This window comes from Taeniopygia guttata, chromosome 11, assembly GCF_048771995.1.
Source record: "Taeniopygia guttata chromosome 11, bTaeGut7.mat, whole genome shotgun sequence".
In the NCBI taxonomy this organism is placed as follows: Eukaryota; Metazoa; Chordata; class Aves; order Passeriformes; family Estrildidae; genus Taeniopygia; species Taeniopygia guttata.
Window position 1 is genome coordinate 9,788,389 of NC_133036.1, and position 24,210 is coordinate 9,812,598.

General features: G+C 51.6%; 3 protein-coding genes across 6 annotated transcripts in view; 1 reads left to right on the forward strand and 2 right to left on the reverse strand.

Moving 5' to 3' along the window:
* Window positions 1–3,279: 3,279 nt before the first annotated feature.
* FOXL1 (forkhead box L1) lies at window positions 3,280–5,323 on the reverse strand. Its single transcript, XM_030282481.4, has one exon. It carries the CDS (start codon window positions 5,162–5,164, stop codon window positions 4,322–4,324), a length of 843 nt encoding a protein of 280 aa, XP_030138341.4. The 5' UTR covers window positions 5,165–5,323; the 3' UTR covers window positions 3,280–4,321.
* Window positions 5,324–11,916: 6,593 nt separating this feature from the next.
* On the reverse strand, window positions 11,917–14,863 carry FOXC2 (forkhead box C2). Its single transcript, XM_002196107.7, has one exon. It carries the CDS (start codon window positions 14,295–14,297, stop codon window positions 12,828–12,830), a length of 1,470 nt encoding a protein of 489 aa, XP_002196143.3. The 5' UTR covers window positions 14,298–14,863; the 3' UTR covers window positions 11,917–12,827.
* Window positions 14,864–22,155: 7,292 nt separating this feature from the next.
* MTHFSD (methenyltetrahydrofolate synthetase domain containing) overlaps window positions 22,156–24,210 on the forward strand; it is a 29,083-nt gene continuing 27,028 nt past the window's right edge. For 3 of the 4 annotated variants that reach the window (XR_012057702.1, XM_072934248.1, XM_041718569.2), the window contains exons 1-2: window positions 22,156–22,287; window positions 23,976–24,089. Coding sequence is in view for 3 of the 4 variants with exons in the window: in XM_072934248.1 (XP_072790349.1) it covers window positions 22,177–22,287; window positions 23,976–24,089 (225 nt within the window). In the remaining variant the exon portion in view is untranslated. Of the gene's footprint in view, window positions 22,288–23,796; window positions 23,911–23,975; window positions 24,090–24,210 lie in introns of all 4 variants that reach the window. The other variant, XM_041718570.2, reaches the window with a different exon arrangement.

The following is a 24,210-nucleotide window of genomic DNA, read 5'->3' on the forward strand; positions in this document are numbered from 1 at the left end:
TGGCCTAAAAGAACATCTGAATAAGTAATAATGTATTATTCGCCATAATCCGAAAATGAGATTTTAGAGGTCTCATTCAGTCAATTTCGGAGAGATTCCTGTGAGGGATAGCGAATCAGGCCTGGATTATTTCTGGAAGGGCTCGTTCTGCTCTCTCTGACCACACAAAACTTCCTTCTGGTGTCTTGTTAGACACTGGAGCTGCGAGGCTCAGCGAAATCAGCTGTGACTTAGCACGCACTGCATTTGAGGAATCTGGCCCATTTTAAAGCACTTAATGATTTGTCTGGATAAAGCACTAAAAATATACTGTGGGGAGCAATTATGCAACGTCCAGACTGATGGATTGCATAACCTCATAGACCTTTTCCATCTGTAACTTCTCTCATTCTGTGATCTTGTCTTCTTGGTCTTTCACTTCAAATCAAATATGTGATCTGTGTAATATCCTGAACGCTGTCTCCAGGGAGATCTCTTCTCTGGGTGTGTGGGGCTATGAATCAAGCGAGGAAGCAGATCCTTCTTCCCTTTTTTGCTTTGGGAATCGGCTGCTCCTCACAGCAGGCTCAGGAGCAGTCAACAGGAAGGCAGAAGGGTTCGGTGTGGAAAGGGATGGTCCCTCCTTTGTGTGTTTTCTGTGGTAAAGAATGGAAAGAGAACTCACTTTTAGAATGAGGGAAGAAGAAGAGGCTACAAAGTCCCTCAGATTTGTGTCACCTTGGAATCAGGCATGGACAGCCACCCCTTGAGTGACAAACCCTGAAAGTGGTTTTTGCTCATGCGTAAATACTTGATTTTATTTTATGCATGCGATGAGACCAACTTTAGGAGAACACACACTGAGCCTATTTAAAGACTGGAAGCCCCATTTATGAGGAATTAAACTCCAGAATTATTTTAATATGCCCAATTTTTAGTTCCCCTCATAGGAAACCCACATTTGGAGCAAAGCCCCTCTGGGAACCAAACGACTCCTCTGTGAGCCTCTCCCACTCTGTGATCTCCCTGCTCCTCGCAGTTAAAATTGGCTGCAGAGCTCAGAGACGAGAAAACTTGCTGGGTTGGGAGAGGTCATTCCTGTGCAGAGGAAGGGGAAGGCATCTCCATCGCCCACACAGGCAGCGTGCTGTTTATTCTGCATCCTGGGCTACTTCCACTTCCCCCCAGTATTCCAGACTGGTGTTTATAGCCAGCCCTGAGAGGTTGGGAAAGCCAGGAGGAGGAAGATTCCAGGGATGAGTGAAGCACTGGCTGGCAGTTCCGTGTTTGGCAGCTGCTTTTTTGGCTTGTGAAGCAGGTGTGAAACCATTGGCACCCATTCCTTGCAGCTTCTCGGGTCCTTTTTTTTCCCTGGCAAAAAAAAATTCACATGGATGTGGAGAGGATTAAAGGATGCTCAGCTCCATCCAAAGGGCAGGAATTGGTGAATTGACTGCACACTCATTGCTCTGCTGTTGTTTTTACTGTGTGTTTTTATTTTATGTTTTTACTGTATGTTTTTATTGTAGCATGACTTCTCCCCTCTCTATAAACAGATGACGTGCAGAAGCCATGTGTGGTTACTCATCCAGCCTGCTGGCAATAAGACCCTTTTTCTTGGTATTCATCCCCCTGTTACAGCACTGGCCTGATCCCAATTAATTCCAAATTGCCCCTCAGAACTGCTCACTGGGTTCTGAGCTCATTGGAGTTAGTGTCACTTTTGTGCAGAGCATGTTAAGTTTACTAATTTCGCTCCCTCAAGCGAAACCAAAATCAAGCTCAGTGTGGCTTTTAAAGGCTGCAGCTGTACTTGGTCCCACTCCACTCCACCAAAACAGAAATGAGATCAAATGTCAAAGCAAAGCTTCGCAAAGAAACAAATTCCCATTGCATAGAAAAAGCTGGGTTACCAAAAAAAAAAAAAAACCCAACAAAAAAAGCGTCTGTGATAAAAATATACATCGTGTATTAAACTGAGACTCACTTTTTTCCCTCACTAAAAAACTGCTCTTGTGCAGAAAGGGCTTGGACAGGGAGGAGTTCCACATGTGTGAGCAGGAAAGGAATAAAAGCCCTGTTTGCAGGTCCAAAAAGGGGTTTGGGGGCTGGAATAGGAGCTGAGAGGTGACACAACTGGGGGTCACAGCCAGGAGGCCGAGTTAGGAGAAAGGGAAACAGAGGAGCTGAAGACACAGATTAAAAGCAGGGACTGAGAGCATAAATACGAAATTTTGGGGCGTGAAACCTTTGCATGGGCCAGGTTGTGAGGACACCAGGGGTGCAGGGTCCCTCCTTGTGGGAAGGGCTTGATGGAGACCCACCAAACAAATCCTGGGAGGCAGCACCAACCTCCCACCCCACCCTGAGCCCAAATCCCCCCACAGGGGGTGCAGGGAGGGTCTGAGGTCTCTGCTGGGCTCATTTTCCTCCCCCTGAAGTTCCTGTGGGTGATGTCCCCTCCCAGACCCCAAAGGGGCCAGTGAGGTCAGTGCCAGCCTGGAATGGAACCTCCTGGCCAGGGGACACCCTCTGCAGCTGTCCCTAATGCCACACGGGGGTGGCACACGGGGAGCTTGAACCCTCCGAGCACTCACCCAGCCCTGGGAATTGTGGTGGGGACTGAGCAGTGGCACCTTCACAACCTTTTGGGAGTGTTTCTTCATTTTCTAACTCACTGCCAGAACTTTAAACAATGGCCTCAATAGATATTCAAACAGCAGCTGTCAGAAATAGGAAGCTAAGAAGGGATTTTAGTAAAATAAAGTCTATCTTGCAAATGTGATTTAAAAAAATAAAATATACTTTTAATTCTCTTTTTTTCACATTGAGAAGCTACAGCTCAGCCTATCCAGGGATTTGCCTATGACCATCTTTTTTTTTTTTTTTTGGGGAAGCTAAATAAGAATTCTCATGCTTTGGAGATTTTTCTGTCCTTCCCCACGAGCTCTTTGCCTTGGGCTGAAATGGCCAACCCTGGTCCAAACATGGAGGACCTGATGCCAACCTTCCTCTGCAAAAACTGAACCAAAACTCACCTGAAAACCCCACATTTCCAATACCCAGGTGCTCATTTAAAAGCAAGCTTTGCTTTTGAGACAGAGTGGGTTGAAAGAAGGGGAAGAAAAGGAGAAACAATCATTTGGGGAAAGATTTCACCCATTTCAAGGAACAGGCAATTTCCCAGGAGCCTTTTTGTAGCCTCTCCCATCTTTTTGTGGCCCATCATGTCAGCACCAGGCCCCACTCCTCCATCCTCCAGCACAAGCCAGGGGATGTTCCACATCACACCAGCCACAATCCTGAACAAAAATACCTTTATTGGATATAGGTTTGGTTTCATAATGAAAATTGAGAATATATTTTTTTTTCCCAAAAGGGCATTTATCCACAAATATACAAAAAGCCTCTATTTATGGCAAACAAAAATACAAAATATTCCTGATTTCTTGCAATGTGTCAGGATTCTTCCTTCTTTTCAAAAAAAGAGAAAACTTTAGAAACACAGTTGATGTCCCTCTTTTTTTTTGTCCTTTTTAATTTTTTTTTTTTATTCAGGTATTTGTCCTGGCCTCCACAACCCTGCCTCAGTCTTTTTTTGGTCAGAAGCAACCAATCCCAGTAAGAGATGGAACAAGACAAATCTCTGTGTTTGCTCATCCATCCCCATTTTTTGGCCACATGCATGAGCAGAAACTCTGTGAGGATACTCCAAGGCACCAATGCTGAGCAGGAAAACCAGTTCCACACGATCAAAGCAAGCAGGAATATTCAGGATGAGCCTGGATTGCTCAGTTCTGCCATGAGTTCAGCTCCAGTTACCCACTGGGAGGATTGGGCCAGTGAGGAATATCAGGAATTATGATGTGCCTGCAGGTATTCACGGCAAAATTACGGGTATTATTAATTCCTCTGGGTATTGATGGCAAAACAAAACTCAGCCTCCTCCCCCTGGGATGGGGCTTGGCTTTCAAAGGGAAAATAAAAGAAGAAAACAGAGACCTGAAGGGCCCGAGGGAAACCTGGTCTGAGGAACCTGAGGGATGCGAAACTAAAGGTGCAGAGCAAAGCCCACGGGAGAACAAAACCGCTTTTACCTTCCAAAGTCGCTCTGGCGGGGGCTGGGAGGCACCCGCAAAAGAGAGTCCGCAGCAAGACGCGCCTTGAAAATGCCCTGAAATCCTGAGTCACCTTTAAAACATCGTTTTGGGGGTTTTGGGGGTTTGGGGGGGTTTTTTAGGTCTTTACCCGCGTGGTGAGGTCGGAGTCCGATCTCTCCCTCCCATCGCGCCCCCCGGAGCAGCAGGGCCGGGATGGAGGGGGGGCATTAATGATGGGGCGGCTACTGGAAATGAAACACCGCCTCGGAGAAGTGCAGCGGGAAGCAGGAGAGGAAGGGGATGCCGATGTGATAAAACCTCCCGTGCCCCTGGGAGTCGAGCAGGAGGGAAGCATTGAGGGCCGGCCCGAAGGAGCCGCTGGCCAGCAGCGAGCCGGCGGGGCTGGCCCGGGCCGCTTTGGGGGCAGCCCCGGCGGGCGGCGGCCGCAGCCCCTGCTCCAGGATGCTCTCGATGCTGAAGCTGCGGCCCCGGGGAGCGCTTTTGAGCGGCGGGGCGGCAGCGGGGGGCACCGGGGCCGGTTCTCCCCCGGGGGAAGCCGTGGTGCCCCCGGCCGGCCGCGGGACCCCCGCGCTGCCCTTGGCCCGCTTGGGCTCGACGGGGCGAGAGGGGGGCGCCGGCTGTTCGCCCGATTTGGGGTCCGGAGCTGCCGCGGCTTTGGGCTTCCTCTTCCTGCGGCGGTAGTTGCCGTTCTCGAACATGTCCAGGCAGCGCGGGTCCAGCGTCCAGTAGCTGCCCTTGCCCGGCCGGCCCTTCTCGCGGGGCACTTTGACGAAGCAGTCGTTGAGAGAGAGGTTGTGGCGGATGCTGTTCTGCCAGCCCTGCTTGTTGTCGTGGTAGAAGGGGAAGCGGTCCATGATGAACTGGTAGATGCCGCTCAGGGTGACTTTCTGCTCCGGAGCCTCTTTGATGGCCATGGCGATGAGGGCGATGTAGCTGTAAGGGGGTTTCTGAGGGGGGTCCTGCCGGGATATCGCCCCCCCTGGGGTGAAACCGAGCGCGGCGGGCAGGTAAACCATGGATGGGCTACCCAGGGGGGAGAGGTGGCTACCGTAGATGTGGCTCATCGCCGGCGGGCTCGCAGCTCCGCTTCTTCCCCCTCGCAGCCGAGCAGGGCAGGAACGTGGGACGAGTCCACCGGGGAGCTGTTTGTGCGAGCTCAGCTCCCAGCCCTGCCTGAAGGAGCTCGCTCTGCCTCTGTCCCTGCTTCATAGCTCTTAAAAAAAAAAAAAAAAAAAAAAAAAAAAAAAGGGAGGAAAAAAAAAAGTTAAATAATTGTTGTAAGTTTGCTATTATATGTTGACTTAGCGCTGGAAAATAAATTGTCTCTGATAAACAGTCGTTTGTGTTCTCAGCCCACCCACATTAATTAAAATTTCATTGCTACAAAACTCCGAGCTCTCTCCACGTGTCTCGCTGGTACCAGCCAATGGTCTCCGGGTTATTCCTTCATTTGTTTATAGAATTAGTCTGTTGATAAGTCTGCCCACCCAAGTCGAATCAAGCTGTGTTTATTTGGAAAAATTTCCGGGCACCCAATATATAAACGCACTGATCTGATGTTTGAAATATCACGTCCACCCTTTGACGCTGTAAGCACACACAGCAGAGCAGGATGTTCGCTGCTGGAGCTGGGGAGCAGCGGGCAGGGATCCCCGCAGCAAAACCGGGGCATTCAGCAACACAAAAATAAAAAAAAATAATAATAATTGAAGAAAGGAAGAGAAAGGGGGGGATGAGGGGAGGAGGCAGAGCTGCGATGGCGAGGAAGGGAAAGGGAAGGGGGATCAGGTGTGGAGGGGACCGGGGTTTGCACCCCGAGGAGACCCCCGGGACGGGCGGAGGGGGACCCCCAGTGCAGCCCGAGACTGCAGCAAAAGGGGAATTTGGCAGGCCCGGGGAGGAGGGTCAGTATTTGTGAATGCGGGCCTGTTGCTTTATATTATGTACTTTCCTGTTTATAACAAGGAGGGGGATTATAACAACTTTACAAGTGCACACAGCTGGCCGGTGCTTACATTAGGAATTTGTGATGCTATTTTTCTGTATAAACGTCCAGGTTTGGGGCTGTGTTTTCTGTTGTCGGATTTTTTTTTTTTTTTTAATTTACTGACGTAACAGCTTTAATCCGAGGCCCCGAGGGATTCCGATACAGTTGGAGGTGTCGCCTGTGTCCCCAGTCCCCCCGCGGGTTTAGACCTGCGGGACCCCCTGTTCTGTGGAGCATCCGAGGGAGGGAAGAAGAGGCCTGAGGGGGATCCTTTTCTCCTTCAAAGAGAAATATCCCACGGGGCTGCTGAGATTTTTAACCCGGCAAGGGAGGAGGTAAAAGCCGAGCTCCGGGTGTCCCCCAGCACCATCCGGCTCTGGCGATGCCATCCCCGAATTTCCCTGCGAATTCCCCTTCACCCGTGGGGTTTGTGGCCCAGTGCCGCTCCCCTGCCGGGAGAAGGATTCTCATCCTCGGGGTAAAACCCAGCGCGATGCTGTGGATCTCCGGATGGGTCCTGAAAGCTCCAGGAAAACGCAGCCGGGGTGCTCGGGGAGGGGCTCCTCGGGCGGGGGTGTGGGGGTCTCCCCTCTCACTGGCCGGGCCCACGCGTGGGTGGGGAACTCACCCCTCTAACACCGCCCTCGCCCGGAATTCCGCGTTCCTCCCGCTCCCTGCGCATCCCCCCCGGCCCCCGGGAGCCGCAGCACCCGCCCGCCCTGCCAAAAGCGCAATAAAACCCCAAATAAATAAAAAGAGAAGCGAAAGGAGAGATTTGGGGGCTCCCCGCCTGTCGACACTGGGGAGCAGCACGCCCGGGGAGCCTCCCCGGCCCTGGAGCATCCTCGGCGGGGAGGGACGGAGCAGAGCGCCGCTGCTCTGAGCCGCCCGGAGCATCCTCAGAGCAGCCGGCCCAGGGTCTTCCCCCCTCACCCTCCTCCTCTCCCCACCTCGGGGAGTCCCCCGCTGCTTGAGACACTCCAGGCACGGATTAGTAGAACAATAAATACTCGCGTGTACGGCAGGAGACAGTCACAGGGCTCCCGCTCTCTCCCCGAGCTCCCTCCCCCAGGAAAATTCTTGTTTCCTCCCTTGTTTTCCCCTCTTGGCGGTGGGAAATCCTTGGAGGCGGGGATGCGGCTTTTCCCTGCGTTCCTTCTTCCCTGCTCATGTGCTGCGTGTTATCCCTGTTATCCCTTTCCTGCCGGCGGCATCGCTGGAGCTCTTCAGCCGCGTTATCCGCACGGGATCGGCCTCCGAGAGGCTCCGACGGCTGCGGGGGGACGGGGAAGGAACACGGGGGGTTCTCCTTGATGGTGTTGGTACCGTCGCTCTTTTCCTAAACAGAAAAAAAAAAAAAAAAACCACACAAAAAAAACCCAACAACAAAAACAAAACCAAAAAAAAAATAAACAAACAACGCGAACCGGCGATGGAGGCGCTCCTGGATGGGTTTCCCCTCCTCTCCAGCTGACGAGCCCCTTTTAAAGCAGCAGCGAGGAGAGATCCCGCCCGGAGCCCCCGGAGGGAGCAGGGCGTAAATGAGCTCTCCCCATTCCTGCTGCATCCCGGGGAACGGGGGAAGAAAGGGTGAAAATCGGTGATTCCCAATCCTGATCCATCCCGGGAAACGGGGGAAGAAAGGGTGAAAATCAGTGATTCCCAATCCTGATCCATCCCGGGAAACGGGGGAAGAAAGGGATGCAAATCAGTGATTCCCAATCCTGCTGCATCCCAGTCTTTAGGGGAAAGAAGGGTGTGAATTTGAACTCCCCTTTCCTGATCCTTCCCGGGAAACGGGAGAAGAAAGGGTGCAGATCAGTGATTCCCAATCCTGCTGCACCCCAATCTTGGGGGAAAGAAGGGGTGTACATCAGTGATCCCCATTCCTGATCCTTCCCGGGATGGGGGGAGCAAGCCAAAAATCAGAGCTTCCACCTCCTCCTGCATCCCAATCTTGGGAGGAAGAAGAGCTGTACATCAGTGATCCCCACTCCCTCTTTCGTCCTGCCCGGGGAAAACGGGGTGTAAATCAGTGCTCCCCATTCCTGCAGCACTCCAGGATGTGGGGAACAGGGCAAAAAACCGTGCTCTCCTCTCCTGCTGCATCCCGGCATGGATGGGAGCGGGAAGGGGAATCCGTGTTCCCCATCCCAGCCTGGAGGGGAGCAGGAATGGAAACCTGTGTCCCCCATTCCAGACTGGAGGGGAGAGGGAATGTAAATCCGCGTTTCCAATTCCTGCTGCATCCCAACCTAAGGGAGAGTGGGAATGTGAATCCGTGTTTCCTATCCCAACCTGGATGGGAGTGGGAATGTAAATCCGTGTTCCCCATCCCAGCCTGGAGGGGAGCAGGAATGTAAATCTGTGTTCCCCTCCAGTCTGGGATGGGAATGTAAATCCGCGTTTCCCATTCCTGCTGCATCCCAACCTAAGGGAGAGCGGGAATGGGAATTTGAGCTCCCCGCTCCCGCTGCATCCCGGCCTGGAGAGGAGTGGCAATTAAACCCGTGTTCCCCATTCCTGCTGCATCCCAACCTAAGGGAGAGCGGGAATGTGAATCCGTGCTCCCCATTCCCGGCCTGGAAGGGAGCAGGAATATAAATCCGTGTTCCCCATCCCAGCCTGGAGGGGAGCGGGAATGTGAATCCGTGTTCCCCGTCCCAGCCCGGAGTGGAGCAGGAATATAAATCCGTGTTTCCCATCCCAGCCTGGAGGGGAGCGGGAATGTGAATCCGTGTTCCCCTTCCCAGCCTGGAGGGGAGCGGGAATTAAACCCGTGTTCCCCATTCCTGCTGCATCCCGGCCTGGAAGGGAACAGGAATATAAATCCGTGTTTCCCATCCCGGCCTGGAGGGGAGCAGGAATGTGAATCCATGTTTCCCATCCCGGCCTGGAGGGGAGCGGGAATGTGAATCCGTGTTCCCCATCCCGGCCTGCAGGGCAGCGGGAATGTGAATTGGAGCTCCCCGCTCCCGCTGCATCCCGGCCGGGCTCCTCAGGAATGCGCGGACGGCAGCTCGCTCCGGGATCAGGGGTGTATTTATTTCCTTCTCTCCCGGCCTGCCAGTGCCGGTTATGGATTTTCTACGAAGTCCCTTCCAAAATGACAGGAGAGCTCGTGGCCATCCCCAAAAAGCGCTGGGCCGGCGCCGTCCCACGGAGCCCAGGGAGGGTGGGATTGTCCGGGAGGGACGGGAGGGCTCCTGCTGGGCTGTGACGAGGCCTGGGGCATTCCTGAGGGAATGGGATTCACCCGGGGTCTGGAGCACCAGGGAAACCCTCCCTGGACTGGGCTATGGGGACGAGATGAAAACCGCTGCCTCTTCTCCCCAAGACCGAAATTGTCTGGGGTTTCGGACAGGTTGGCGAACTCGGTGGTGAATGGTAATACAAGAATAAATAAATAAATTAGGAAACCCATCCACCGTTCTTATCCTGCTCCCGGAGCCACCCTAAGCCCAGCCCGGGGCTCCGGGCCACGCAGCATCATCAGCCAGACCCCGGGGCCACGGCTGGTCCCGGACCTGCGGGGACAGGGACTGGGGGGGTTGTGCTGCTCCTTCGGGGGGCTGCGAGCCACATCTGGTCCTGGCTGCCTTCAAAAGTTACCCCGGGCCTTCCTCCTCCTTCACTTCTTCCTTCTTCCCCTCTGCTCCGGCCAGGCTGGAGTCACCTGTCGCGACAGACTCCGATGGCCGTGCCGAGCTCCCCATGGCAGCTTTTAAACAGAGTCCCCAAAGGGTCCTCTCGCCTCTCCTGCGGCACCAGCCCACCCCAAAATGCTCTCGTGAGACACCAGCAATGCTCCCTTGTGACACCAGCCCACCCCAAAATGTTCTCCTGAGACACCAGCCCACCCCAAAATGCTCTTGTGAGACACCAGCCCACCCCTAAATGGTCTCCTGAGGCACCAGCCCACCCCAAAGGGCTCCCCTCCGACACCAGCCCACCCCAAAATGTTCTCCTGTGACACCAGCCCACCCCAAAATGCTCCCCTGTGACACCAGACCACCCCTAAATGTTCTCCTGAGACACCAGACCACCCCTAAATGCTCTCGTGAGACACCAGTCCACCCTAAAGGCTTCCCCTGTGACACCACCCCATCTCAAATGCTCCCCTGTGACACCAGCCCACCCCAAAAAGCTCTCCTGAGACACCAGCCCACCCCAGAAATCTCTCCTGGAACACCAGCCCACCCCAAAATGCTCCCCTGCAACACGAGCCCACCCCAAAGGGCTCCCCTCCGACACCTGCCCACCCCAAAAAGCTCTTGTGAGACACCAGCCCACCCCAAAATGTTCTCCTACGACACCAGCCCACCCAAAAATGCTCTCATGAGACACCAGCCCACCCTAAAATGCTCGTCTGCAACACGAGCCCACCCTAAAGGGTTCCCGTGTGACACCAGCCCATCTCAAAATGCTCCTGTGAGACACCAGCCCACCCCAAAATGTTTCCCTGCTACACCAGCCCACCCCAAAGGGCAGAGGGGACGAGAGGGTCCCGCCGGGACCAGGAGGGGAAAGAAACACCAAAAAAAAGGAGTTTTTTGGGGGGAAAGGGATGCCAGGAACTGTCCAGCAGCAGCACAGGGGGAGGGCACAGAGCCCTGGGGGTGTCCCGGGTCCCGCATCCCATCATCCCATCCCTGCCCGGGGAAAAGGGTCCCCAAATTCCCAGTGCCGGGAAGATGAGGGGAGCGATCCCGGGATTTCTGGGAAAACCCACAGCAGGCACAGCGAGCCCGGGATGCACGCAGGAAAAAAATCCCACGGGAAGAATTCTTTCCCAATTCATATTTCCCCCACCCCCCCTCGCTTTTCCTTTTATTTATTTTCTTTTCATCATTTTGCTCCCTTTATTTCCCTATTTTTTAATCCTTTACGCTCTGTGTTTTCTCTTATTTAGAGAGCACTTTGACATTTATTGCATTAAAAATAATAAAATATATAAAATTAAATAAAAAGCACCCTCTGAGAGCCAGGAAAAACGGCAGGGAGTTCTTTTACAAGAATGTTCCTTAAAATACAGATCAAGTGAGGTTCAGACATTTTTTTTTCTCATTGAAATCGAGAATTTCGGTGCTTTTTGCCAGCTGTCAAGCGCAGGCGAAATTTAACCAGTCAAAACCAATTTAGATCATCGATTTCAACAGCCTGACCTGGGTACAACGAGTCCCGAAACCCCCAAAAAAAGAAAAAAATAAAAGTTTTGAGGGGCACTGAGGGGCTGCGGGCACTGGGATGGGGCGAACAGAAGCGTTAATAAATGAAGAAAAAGTGAAAATCAGCCATTTCTTCAACCCGGAGAGGATTTGAAAACTGAAATGAGCCTCGAGTGAACTTTCAACATTTCTAAAACTCCGCAGCGAGGCCGGCAGCACTCGGGGTTCTTTTCAAGAAAACCAAATAAATAAATAAAATGGATATATATATATATTTTTTTTTTTTTGAGGGGTTTGTTTTGTGCCCTGGAAAGAGGCGGCTCCGCGCAAGGACGGGGCGAGAGGAGCAGAAATTCCCCTCCCTGCGCCTCCTCTTTTCCTGTTTTCCCCATGGCAGGCCTGGGAAAACTCCCGAAATTTCACTCTGGCAGGGATTTAGGAACGAGGGGGTTCAGCCCCGCCGTGGTTTTTCTTTTTCCCCCCCTCCCCACTTGTACAATTCCATCTCTTCATATTAATTCAACCTTTTCTCCAAGAAAGAAACCTTCAGGAAAAATCATTTTTTGTTTTAAAAACAATCACTGCCACGTTTTCTGCGTGGAAGAAGAAGAAAAAAAAACCTGTAAAAAAACCCGAATTTATACACAGAGAAGCGCCAGACTTGGAGCAGAAAAAACCAGCATGGATTTATTTTAAGGTAAGTACAACAATTAGGACCACATCAGACAAACGAACTTTGAAGCAGGTTAAAGCAAATAGTCCTTAGGAATGGTAAAGGTGAAATCTATTATACAAAACATCACACGTCGTAAATAATAATAAAAAAGTATCAGATACTTTGTCTATTTTTTTCTCCTTAAAAAAAAAAAAAATCCACCAGCAAAAAATAAATTATTTCCTCGTCTTGCAAAAAGAACAGCTCTAAAACGAAAGAAAATCTATTGCATAATTGTACACAGAAGAAAAAGAAGAAGAAATCACTTGTCATTAATTTGGAAGTTAGGAACTGTTGGGCGAGACAAAAATAATCCAGTGAACTCAACTTTAAATATTATATTAATGGCTCTGAAAATCAGCCTGATTAGAAATCCACATATTTTTTACAGCACAACAGAGAACTCAAAAAATACCCAGGACATATATTTATATATATATTTATAAACTTTTTTTTTTCCTTTTAAAACGTATAAATGGTCGTTGCGATATTGGTCCATAACTTATTTTTCTGAGACCCCCTATACTTTAGCATATAAAATTTGCCACTTTTAGATCGACATATATATATATAATTTTTTTAACCTTTTTATTTTCTTTCGCTTTTTTTTTTTGTTTTTTCTTTTCTTTTTGAAATGAAGAGATCCCCCCTTCTTTTAAATAAAATCTACTTATCCGGAATTTAAGGAGGCCCAAAAAAACGGTTTTTTTTGGGAATCTTCAAACTCTGTGTGGCCGCAAAGTCCACGGGGAAGCTGTCGGATTGTTATTGCCGTGGGTTTATTTATCCCGATTTTTTTTTAATAATTATTATTAATAATAATTTTTTTTAGGGGTTAAGCTGAGGGTGGCGGCTACTCAGTACTTAGTGCAGTCGTAGGAATAAGGGGCGGCGTGGCGATATAGGGAGGGCGCGGATCTGTAGGGGATCTGACAGGCGGAGTTGCTGCTCACCTGATGCTCGCTCAGCGCCGCGCTCTCCATCCCCAAGCGGTGCGACGTGAACATTTCCCGCACGTTGGGAAAAGTCTGCTGCTGGGAGCCGAAAGTGTGGCCGGGCAGGTGGCTCAGCTCCGCGCCGTGATTCAGGTACCAAGAAGCCGCGGGTTGTCCCCCCGCCGCCGTCGTTCCTCCGCCACCTCCGTGCGGGTGATGCCCGGTACCCAACGCTCCGTCCTGCCCCGCGGGCAGGCTCAGCGTGCCCAGCGGTGACGGGGCACCGCTGGGATGCTCGGCCAGCCCTTCCTCCAGCGGGGCGCACATATGGGCAGGCCTGTCTCCGCTGTAGAGGCTCATGGCCCGCATGCTGCAGTGGTAGCTCCCACTAGTGTCCAGCGCCTGGCTGCACGCCGCGCTGTAACCCGAAGTTTGCCCCGTGGGGTAACCCAGAGCCAGCCCCGTCCTGCCCGAGGCGGCACTCACCGGGCTCAGCTCGCCCGCGGGGGAAGTCCGCAGGGTCATGATGCTCTCCACGCTGAAGCCCGGCAGCCCGTTCCCCGCCGGGTGATGCTCGGGCAGGGACGCGTCCGGAGAGGCGGCGGCGGCGGGGGGCGAGGCGGCGCTGCGGGGGCTGTCCCGCACGGCCCCGCCGCTGGCCGGGCTCAGCGTCTCCACCTTGGTGATCACGGGCAGCTCGGGAGAAGCCGTCTCGCTCTTGATCACCACCTTCTTCTCGGAGGCCGGCGCCGAGGCGGAGGAAGAGGAAGAGGAGGAGGAGGCTTCCTTGGGGAGGTCGGCGCCGGGCAGCCCCGGGGGCTTGGGCTGCTCCTTCAGCAGCCGCTCCCGGGCCTCCTCCTTCTCCTTGGAGACATCCTTCTTCTTGAAGCGTCTCCGGCGGCGCAGGAAGCTGCCGTTCTCGAACATGTTGTAGGAGTCGGGGTCCAGGGTCCAGTAGCTGCCTTTGCCCGGCTTCTTGTCGTCGCGGGGCACCTTGACGAAACACTCGTTGAGCGAGAGGTTGTGGCGGATGCTGTTCTGCCAGCCCTGCTTGTTCTCTCGATAGAAAGGGAAGCGGTCCATGATGAACTGGTAAATCCCATTGAGCGTGATCTTCTTGTCGGGGGCGTTCTGGATGGCCATGGTGATGAGGGCGATGTAGCTGTAAGGTGGCTTCACCAGGTCCTTGGGGGCGGTGGGTTGGTGCGGGTGGTAGGGGCCGTAGGAGCGCCCCATGCCCGCCGCGTACTGCTCGGCGTGGCCCGAATAGACGCTCATGGGGTTGCCCATGCCGCCGTACGTCCCGGCAGCCCGGTAATAGTTCTGCTCGCTTAAATACGGCACCACTCCCAAAGCGTTGGGGTCCGAGACGGAGTAGCGAGCCTGCATCATGGAGAGGGGCTTCCCGCGGCCGGGCAGGAGAGGAGGAGGAGGAGGACGGTGGAAGGGCCTCACCCCCGTCCGGGAGCTCTCCGCGGAGAAGGGAGAGAGGGAGAGAGCGGGGGAGAAAGAGAGAGAGAGTCTCGGAGCCGGTCTAAATCCCAGCGTGTCCTCTAGCAGCGGCACCGCAGCGGCATCCTCCGGGTCGCCGGGGGCAGGGTGGTCTCTGGCGGCCTCTCCCTCCCTCTGTATGACTGTGATTCTGCTACACACGCCTACAGCCCGCGGCGGGCGCTGCTGCGGGGAGCTGGGCTGGGGGGGTGGCGGGCTGGGGGGGCGGCCTGTTCTCGCAGGAAAAGGGAATTTAAAAAAAAAAAAAAAAGGCAAAAAACAAAGCAAAACGGAAGAATAATAATAAAAAAAATGGAAAAAAAAATTTAAAAAAATTTGAAAAAGAAAAAGAAGAAGCAGCAGCCTTGCGGAAAAGCCCAGTCCTTGTCACAAGAGCGGCCCGAAGCGTTCCGGAGCCCCCGGAGGGCTGCGGGAGCCGCGGAGCTCCTCCGGCCGCGCCGCGCAGCTTCAAAACTCGCCCCGCGCCGCCGCCGCGCTTTTACCGCCCGCCGGCCCCGCCCCGCGCCGCGCCCGCCAGCCAATGGGAGCGCGCGGCGCCGCGGCCGCAGCCAATGGCAGCGCGGGACGCGGCGGCGCTGGCGGGCGGCCCCCGCGCCCTCCGCGCTCCGCGCCCGCTCCGCGGAGCTCCGCGCCCCCTCCGCGCCCCCTCCGCGGAGCTCCGACCCCAAAACCAACCCCAAAACCAACCCCAAATCCAACCCCAAAACCAACCCCAAACCCACCGGGGGCACCCGCCCGCTGCCCCGCGGGGCCAAACGGAGGGCTTTGTAAGCGCTTCACCGCAGGCAGGTTGATGACGGGGATATTGGGAGAGGTGGCACCCGCGCGGTGTCGCGGCGTCCCCTGTGCGCGTCGGGAGTTCGCGTTTTTAAATGTGTTTAAATGTGTTTAAATGTGTTTAAATCTATTTAAATGTGTTTAAATGTGTTGAAGCGGAGTTCAGCTTCGGCGCTCGGACGGCGGCGGTGACATCGCGGCTCGGCCCCGTCGCTGCCCCTTCAGAGGTTCCTCGGCCGCTTTGGGGTTATTTTGTTATTATAGGAAAAAAAAAACCAACAAAATCAACAAAAAGCAGCGAGCGTATTTAAATATCTATATATTTTTTTCGTTCCGGGCCATTGAGGTGGATTTTCTTGTGCCTGTGAAATCCGCCCCTCTGCCTTCTCCCTAATGAGTTCATTAGAGGCAATCAGAGAGGGACAATTAGGGACGCACGGTGACCAAGTGTAAACTCAAGTGCTGGGGGGAAACTGCTGCGAATTGTTCTGTTCCAGCCGAGGTGGGAAACCAGCGATTTCCCCGCTCGGCAGGAGAACAAAATTAAAAATCAGAATATACCTATAATCAAAATTAACGCTGTAAAATCGATTCGAGCCCGAAAAGACCGAGATAAGGTGGAAATGAATTTTATGAATTTGCTGTCACTTCGCTCGGGCTCCTTCCCGCCGCCTCCCCCGAGCCTGGCCGCTGCCGCGCTGATTCCTGAGCGGTGATTTTTGGGTTTCTTACACTGTAATTTTGCCTTGCCCTCCTTGCAATTTGTGTGGTTTCGTAAGGCTTTAAAACAAAGATATATATATTTATTTTTTCCCCCAAATTCGGGCTGGGATTTTGGCTGGCTGCTGGCACCGAGGGTCCCTTTCCCGCTCGCAGCCCGGGCGGTGAGGACGAGACCGCAGCCGGCTCCGGCCGTGGGAACCCGGCGGGGTTGTTAATTACCGGAGATTTTCTTAATAAGAAAGGAAACGATTTTATGCGATAACTAAAGGGAAGGAAAAAAAATTAAATTATGAGGCAGCTCCTCTACAAGGAGGGATGGTTAAAAATGATCTGCCATGGAAAAATTGATTGGGGGAGTTTCTCCAGGCGCTTCAAAATTGTTATTTTAATTTTGACGGAAATAATTTTGAGTGTTCGGGGAGGGTTTTATCCACCGAGAAAATGTCCGGGGATATTTTGTTTGGGAAAACAAATAATGAATTCAGAGAGATAAGCTGCTACTTTTCATGTAAATGTATAACCATAACAGAAAACTTTTATTTTTTTCTCCAAAAATTTGAGAACGGCTTCACACTTTTATGTTCGGTTTTCAAATAAATCACATTTCTCGTAACAATCTGGGCTGTGTCTTAGCGTACACAAGAACACGGGGTTTGTGTAACGATATAAGTTTATAAAATGCTTGAAATTTTAAATGCAAAGCTTGAGCAAAGCCACCCCTGCGGTGTCGCAGTGCTGTCCCTTCCTAAAAGCCTGGAGAAATATTCCTGATGGAATCTTACCTCTCCTCGCCTGAAAACTTTACCGAGCTGAATTTCTACACAATGCCCAAAAGCAGCAAAAATTCTTTGCTTGCTGCAGCTGGGCACTGAGCAGAGACCGAACCAGCGGGCTCGGAACAGCCCAAAATTCGAATGGCTCGAGGAAAACAAAACAAACAAAAAAATAAAATCAACATTATGAAAAATACAGGAGGGATCGCGGGCAGAGGAGCCCCTTGGAGCGCGGGAGGCGCTTGGAAATGCGGGATTTTCCCGGTTCTCCGGGGGAGCCGCCGGTTTTTCTCTCGCAGCCTCTACCGGCAGCAGCAGCGGAGCTCTCGGGGCGCCTCGGGGGCCGTTCCCGGTGTCGTTCCCGGGATCGTTCCCAGGCTGTTCCCAATGTCACTCCGGGGCCATTCCCGGGCTGCTCCCGGTGCCGTTCCTGGCCCATTCCTGGCCCGTTCCTGGCCCGTTCCTGGCCCGTTCCCGGTGCCGTTCCCGGTGCCGTTCCTGGCCCGTTCCTGGCCCGTTCCCGGTGCCGTTCCCGGTGCCGTTCCTGGCCCGTTCCTGGCCCGTTCCCGGTGCCGTTCCCGGTGCCGTTCCTGGCCCATTCTCGGTCCATTCCCGGTGCCGCTCCCGGTGCCGTTCCTGACCCGTTCCTGGCCCATTCCCGGGCTGCTCCCGGTGCCGTTCCTGGCCCGTTCCCGGCCCATTCCCGGTGCCATTCCTGGCCCGTTCCTGGCCCATTCCCGGCCCATTCCCGGTGCCGTTCCTGGCCCATTCCTGGCCCGTTCCTGGCTCGTTCCTGGCCCATTCCCGGTGCCATTCCCGGTGCCGTTCCCGGTGCCGTTCCTGGCCCATTCCCGGTGCCGTTCCTGGCCCATTCCCGGTGCCGTTCCTGACCCGTTCCCGGTGCCGTTCCCGGCCCATTCCCGGTGCCGTTCCTGGCCCATTCCCGGTGCCGTTCCTGGCCCGTTCCTGGCCCATTCCCGGTGCCGTTCCCGGGCTGTTCCTGGCCCGTTCCCGGCCCATTCCCGGTGCCGCTCCCGGGCTCGCTCCGGTCCCACCTGCCCGCGGGGGCTCCGCGCGGCGTGTGTCGCCCCCCAGCGGACACCGCGGGGACTGCAGCGCTCCCGGCACCGCCCGGGCGCGGGGACAGAGACAGAGGGACAGAGGGACAGAGATGGGGACAGAGGGACAGAGATGGGGACAGAAATGGGGACAGGGAGAGACTGAACAGGAAAAGGGGAAAGAGGGAGATGTGGAAGATGGAGGTGGGAGAGAGGGGGAGTGGAGAAAATGAGTGGGCAAAGGGAGAGGAAATGTAGGGAAGGATGGAAGAAACAGAGAAAAGGAAAGAGAGAAAGGAGGAAATGGAGGAGGGAGAGGAGGAAGGAAGGAAGGAAGGAAGGAAGGAAGGAAGGAAGGAAGGAAGGAAGGAAGGAAGGAAGGAAGGAAGGAAGGAAGGAAGGAAGGAAGGAAGGAAGGAAGGAAGGAAGGAAGGAAGGAAGGAAGGAAGGAAGGAAGGAAGGAAGGAAGGAAGGAAGGAAGGAAGGAAGGAAGGAAGGAAGGAAGGAAGGAAGGAAGGAAGGAAGGAAAGAAAGCTGAAAGGAGAGGATAGAAGGAGAGGAAGAAAATGGTGAAGAAGGAATGAAGAGAATGAAAGAAAGAGGAAGATAGAAATAAAGAAGGAAAGAAAAAGCAGAAAGAGAGAGAAGGAAAGCAGGAAAGAGGAAGAGATGTAGAGGAGGGAAAGGGAAGGGAGGGGAAGGGAGGGGAAGGGAGGGGAAGGGAAGGGAAGGGAAGGGAAGGGAAGGGAAGGGAAGGGAAGGGAAGGGAAGGGAAGGGAAGGGAAGGGAAGGGAAGGGAAGGGAAGGGAAGGGAAGGGAAGGGAAGGGAAGGGAAGGGAAGGGAAGGGAAGGGAAGGGAAGGGAAGGGAAGGGAAGGGAAGGAAAGGAAAGGAAAGGAAAGGAAAGGAAAGGAAAGGAAAGGAAAGGAAAGGAAAGGAAAGGAAAGGAAAGGAAAGGAAAGGAAAGGAAAGGAAAGGAAAGGAAAGGAAAGGAAAGGAAAGGAAAGGAAAGGAAAGGAAAGGAAAGGAAAGGAAAGGAAAGGAAAGGAAAGGAAAGGAAAGGAAAGGAAAGGCTCTGTCTGGCACCAATCCAGCCAAGACCCTCTGAAGTAGATGATTTTCTCCTGGGTTTGGTTTTGGAGGGGCAGGAAGCTCTGGCTGCAGGGGGCTGGTCCATCCCAATTTTCCAGACACTGCTGGGCAGCCCAGGCCAGCCCCACCGGCCCTGAGGTGCCTCCTTCAGTGGGTTATTTCACAAACAAAAATTCACCCACACTCTTTATTCACACATGGAAATCCACACTCCTTTCATTAATGACAACATCATTAAAAATGCTTCCCTTTAGAATTTGTAGCCTTTTAAAAATATTGACTATTGAGCCCCAAGCAGAGCATTATGGCTGGTTTAAAGCTCCTTTTTGGGTGCATTTGGGCTGATTTTTGTGGCTGCCCTGCTGTGTTCAGCCTGCAGTTCCAAGGAATGATTCCTGCAGCACAAGGAGTTTCTTCCTGTGTTTTTCCCAGGGTTTAAATTCATCTGATTCATCTGTCCCTCCCTTTTTTTAGGTGTTTTCACAAGTTGTGGGTGTTTCAAGGGAGAGCTGAGTTTTATTTATTTCAAAATCCCACATCTTCTTTGAACCTCTTTCACTGAAACATTTGATCCAGCTCGGTAAAATTGGATTTTAGAAGCGATTCAGGCCCATCCAAAGATTGATTTAATTTATAAAATATCTGGTAGCTTTGTCTTTTTCCCGAAGAAAAGAAGTTTTCCTGTGGCATCCCTGTGAGCTGCTCCAGGCTGCAGGGACAGAAAAGACCCTGCAAAAGGAATTTGGAGCCAATTTCAGCCTTGTGGAGGCCAAGCAGAGAATTGAACCAGCAGGAAAAGATTCCACCCATCAGCAAATTTCTCATTTTTTCAAATCAAACTGCCCTGATTTGGAGAAAACAGCTCTTTTCTGGAAGCAAATCCTGGGAAGGAACAGCTTTGCTGAGCGTGGCTGGATGGAGATGTAAGTGGTCTAAAAGGATCCCAGCACTGCTTGATTGCTAATGGATTAATTAATAATTAATAATTAATTATGACTGCTCTCCCTTCCAAGTGATGAATTCTAATTACAGTAGAAGAATGGCCAAACAAGTATTTTCACAGTGTTTTTTCTTTTTACTGGCATTGATACAGTTGGAATGATCGAGATGTGCCATTTTTATCGATTGTTAATATATTTGTGGGGAAAACCAGACACGTTTGGGACATTTTTAAGGTCTGAAACAGAAGCACCAATATCAGATTAATTTAAATATGTTAACTAATTAGATCATTAGAGATTATTTACTTCAGCCCTGTGTGTGGGAACCCAGGGCACGGGGAATATTTCTCTGTCTGCTCTGACGCCCCGGAAAACTCTGATTTTGTCCCTCCTTCATGGAGAAGGACTCCAAAACTTCAAAGTAAACCACAAAAGTGTGAAATAGATTGTAGAGAACAGTTTAGTATGTCACATGGGGGAGAAATTGAGATTTTTGGGGTTTGTAGCATATTGTAGATGGGTACAAGGTGAAGGATACAGGGTGGTGCCTCGAGATCCTTTCTTCTTTCTTCTTTCTTCTTTCTTCTTTCTTCTTTCTTCTTTCTTCTTTCTTCTTTCTTCTTTATTTTCTTTCTTCTTTCTTCTCTTTCTTCTTTCTTTTCATCTTAAATACAACAATATTGTGTTATAATAATGCAATACAACGGTATTGCATTATATTCTGTTATATTCTGTTATATTGTTATATTATATTACATTACATTATATAACACTATATTATATTATATTATATTATACTATATTATATTATATTATATTATATTATATTATATTATATTATATTATATTATATTATATTATATTATATTATATTATATTATATTATATTATATTATATTATATTATATTATATTATATTATATTATATTATATTATATTATATTATATTATATTATATTATATTATATTATATTATATTATATTATATTATATTATATAACACTATATTATATTATATTATATAACACTATATTATAGAATATTATATAACAGAATATTATATAATATAATATAATATAATATAATATAATATAATTCATATAATATAATATAACATAACATAACATACTATAATATAATTCATATAATATAATACAATATAACATAATACAATATAACATGATACACTATAATATAAATAATATAACGTAATATGACACTATAATATAATATACTCTAATATAAAAAATGGATTACATGCAATTAATTTGTATCTTAAAGCCTCAAGATACAAATAACTGAGCACAGAGCTCCATAATTAAGCTTCGAACTCCCCTAATATCTCTCTAGATCTCCTTTTCTGTAACTTAGGGAGATATTTTACTTATTCTTTATTTAACAATGATCAATTATTTACTTTACTTGTTATTTATTTACCAATGGTCAGCGTTAATACACAGACCATCGTTCTATTTGTCCTTTTTTTCTACTTCTTGTATCATTTTTCTGCTGACAAATCTCATGTTTACTGTTTATTTTCATTTGAGGTTTGCCTTCTGCAATTTGTCTAAAATTTCCTGATTTTAAGGATTCCTACACCGAAGACTTTCCCCCTTTTTAAAGCAGACTTTAAAATAAACCTTCACAAACCTAAAAGAACGAATAAATGAATTTTATTTATCATTTCATCGTTCCCATGTCCCTCCATCCCGCTCTGCTCAGGATTCTCAATATCCTTTGATTTTTGGGATGATTTTATTAGAATGCGCTAATCCTATAAATAATAACTCGTGCAAACAAACCATTTATTATCCAATTAATAATTTATTATCCAATTAATACTTTATTAACAATAATTACTATACTTGCTATATATTTATTATTAATTACAAGAATTATATTATTATACTAATAACTTAATTATTAATTTATTATCAATTAATAATTTATTATCCAACTAATTTATTATCCAAGAAGCAATCTTGCGGGAAGCTGGCAGAGTCCAGATCCTGTTTTATTCACCACCCGCCAGTTTTAAATGGAAAATAATGAATGTGAGGGATTCTTTGACAAAAAGCGGGGTGGGATTTTACCCCCAGGCATAAGGCCTGATGGAAACCCGCGGTATTTGTACAACGCGGGTGTAAATCTGCATTAATGCGGCAGAAATCGGGAATTTTTTATGTTTAATTCCGGATAAACCGGGCCCTGAGCGAGCTGCCCTCACGCAAACTCCGCCTTCGAGGCTTTCTGAGCCCTCAGCGCCGCCGTAGACGTCGCGCGCGCGGAGGAGGGGGCGTGGCCAACGCTGAGGCTGCGCGAGGACAGCTGAGGGGGCGTGGTTTGATGGCAGTGACGTCATGGTGGGAGGAGGGCGTGGCTGTGACGTCACGGCGATGGCGGCCCGCTCCAAGGCGGACATCCGGGAGGAGGTGTGGCGGCACCTGGAGAGCTCCGGCCTGGCCGCCTTCCCGCGGCCCGTGCGCGGCCGCATCCCCAACTTCCAGGTACGGCGGCTGCCGGGCCGAGCCCTCGGAGTCCTCCGGATCCTCCTGCTGCTGCAGCCCGGGCCGGGCCGGGCCCCCCGTGCCCCCACTGTGCTCCTCTGTTCCTCACAGTGCCCCCCAGCTCCTCCCACTGCTCCCGCAGGTCCCCCTAGTGCCCCCTCAGTCCCCCCCAGTGCCCCCCAGTTCCTCCCCAGTTCCCCCCAGTGACCCCCGTGCCCCCACTGTGCTCCTCTGTTCCTCACAGTGCCCCCCAGCTCCTCCCACTGCTCCCGCAGGTCCCCTAGTGCCCCCCCAGTATCCCCCCTGTGCTCCTCATTCCCCCCCCAGTGCCCCCCAGTTCCTCCCCAGTTCCCCCCAGTGACCCCCGTGTCCCCACTGTGCTCCTCTGTTCCTCCCAGTGCCCCCCAACTCCTCCCACTGCTCCCGCAGTTCCCCCTAGTGCCCCCCCAGTACCCCCCCCCGTGCTCCTCAGTCCCCCCCAGTGCCCCCCAGCTCCTCCCCAGTGCCCCCCAGTGACCCCAGTTCCCCCCAGTGCCCTCACTATGTTCCTCAGTTCCCCCCCAGTGCTCCCCTGTTCCTCCCCATTCCCCCCCAGTGACTCCCAGTTACCCCTAGTGCCCCCCCAGTTCCCCCAGTTGCCTCCCAGTTCCACCCCAGTTTCCCCCCACTACTCCCCCTATGCTCCTCAGTTCCCCCCCAGTCACCCCAGTGCCTCCCAGTGCCCCCCAGTCCCTCCCCAGTTACCGCTAGTGTCCCCCAGTTCCCCCCACTACCCCCCTATGCTCCTCAGTTCCCTCCCAGTCCCCCCCCAGTTCATCCCAGTCCCCCACAACTGCCCCCCAGTTCCCCCTCAGGTTTCACCTGTGTTCCCCCCAGTGCTCCCCTGTCCCCCCCAGTGCCCCCCCAGTTACCCCTACTGCGCCCCAGTTCCTCCCAGTGCCCCTCCAATGCCCTCCAGTTCCTCCCAATTCCCTCCCAGTGTCCCCCAGTTCTCCCCTAGTGCCCTCCAGTCCTCTCAGTCCCCGAAACTCCCCACAGCCCTGGGAGGACAGCAAACAAACCCAATTGTCAGTGACAGACCCCGAAGGGTTCTCATGGCCGGGAAATCAGAGCAGCCTCAGCAGGAACAGGAGTTCCACCCTCCCACCCCAGCCCTGTCCCACCTGGCAGTGGGCACTGGCAGAAAATGAACAGCCCTCAATGAAAAACCTGCAGAAATCAGAGGGGGAAAAGCTCTGAAGTGGCCTGGGTGGTGTTTTCTGTGAGCTCCTGGGTGATACTTTCTGTGAGCTCCTGGGTGATGTTTTCTGTGAGCTCCTGGGTGACATTTTCTGTGAGCTCCTGGGTGGTGTTTTCTGTGAGCTCCTGGGTGGTGTTTTCTGTGAGCTCCTGGGTGATGTTTTCTGTGAGCTCCTGGGTGACATTTTCTGTGAGCTCCTGGGTGATGTTTTCTGTGAGCTCCTGGGTGGTGTTTTCTGTGAGCTCCTGGGTGACATTTTTTGCACACAGGGCTCCTCTCATGCTGCCACCAGGCTGCTGGGCTTGCAGGAATTCCGGGCTGCCCAGACTGTGAAATGCAACCCTGATGCTCCCCAGAGGAATGCCCGCTTCCTAACGCTGGAAGTGAGTAAAAATATACCAAAATCAAAATCAAAACTGTTCTGCTCTTGGCTCCCTCCCTCTCTCAGGGCTCTCTGCAGGCCTGCTGCTCTCTCAGGGAGCTCGATGTGTTCAGCAGAGCACGGGAGGTGAAGGTGGATCCTGACAAACCTCTGGAAGGTGCCCGGCTGGCAGCTCTGCAGGTACCTGGGCAAGCCCTGAGGAGGAGCTGGGAGGGGACAGCAACACCTCAGCAACACCTGGAACGGCATCTTCAAAGGGTTTTATGTGCAGCAGTGTGTGGATATCAAATCAATATCAATA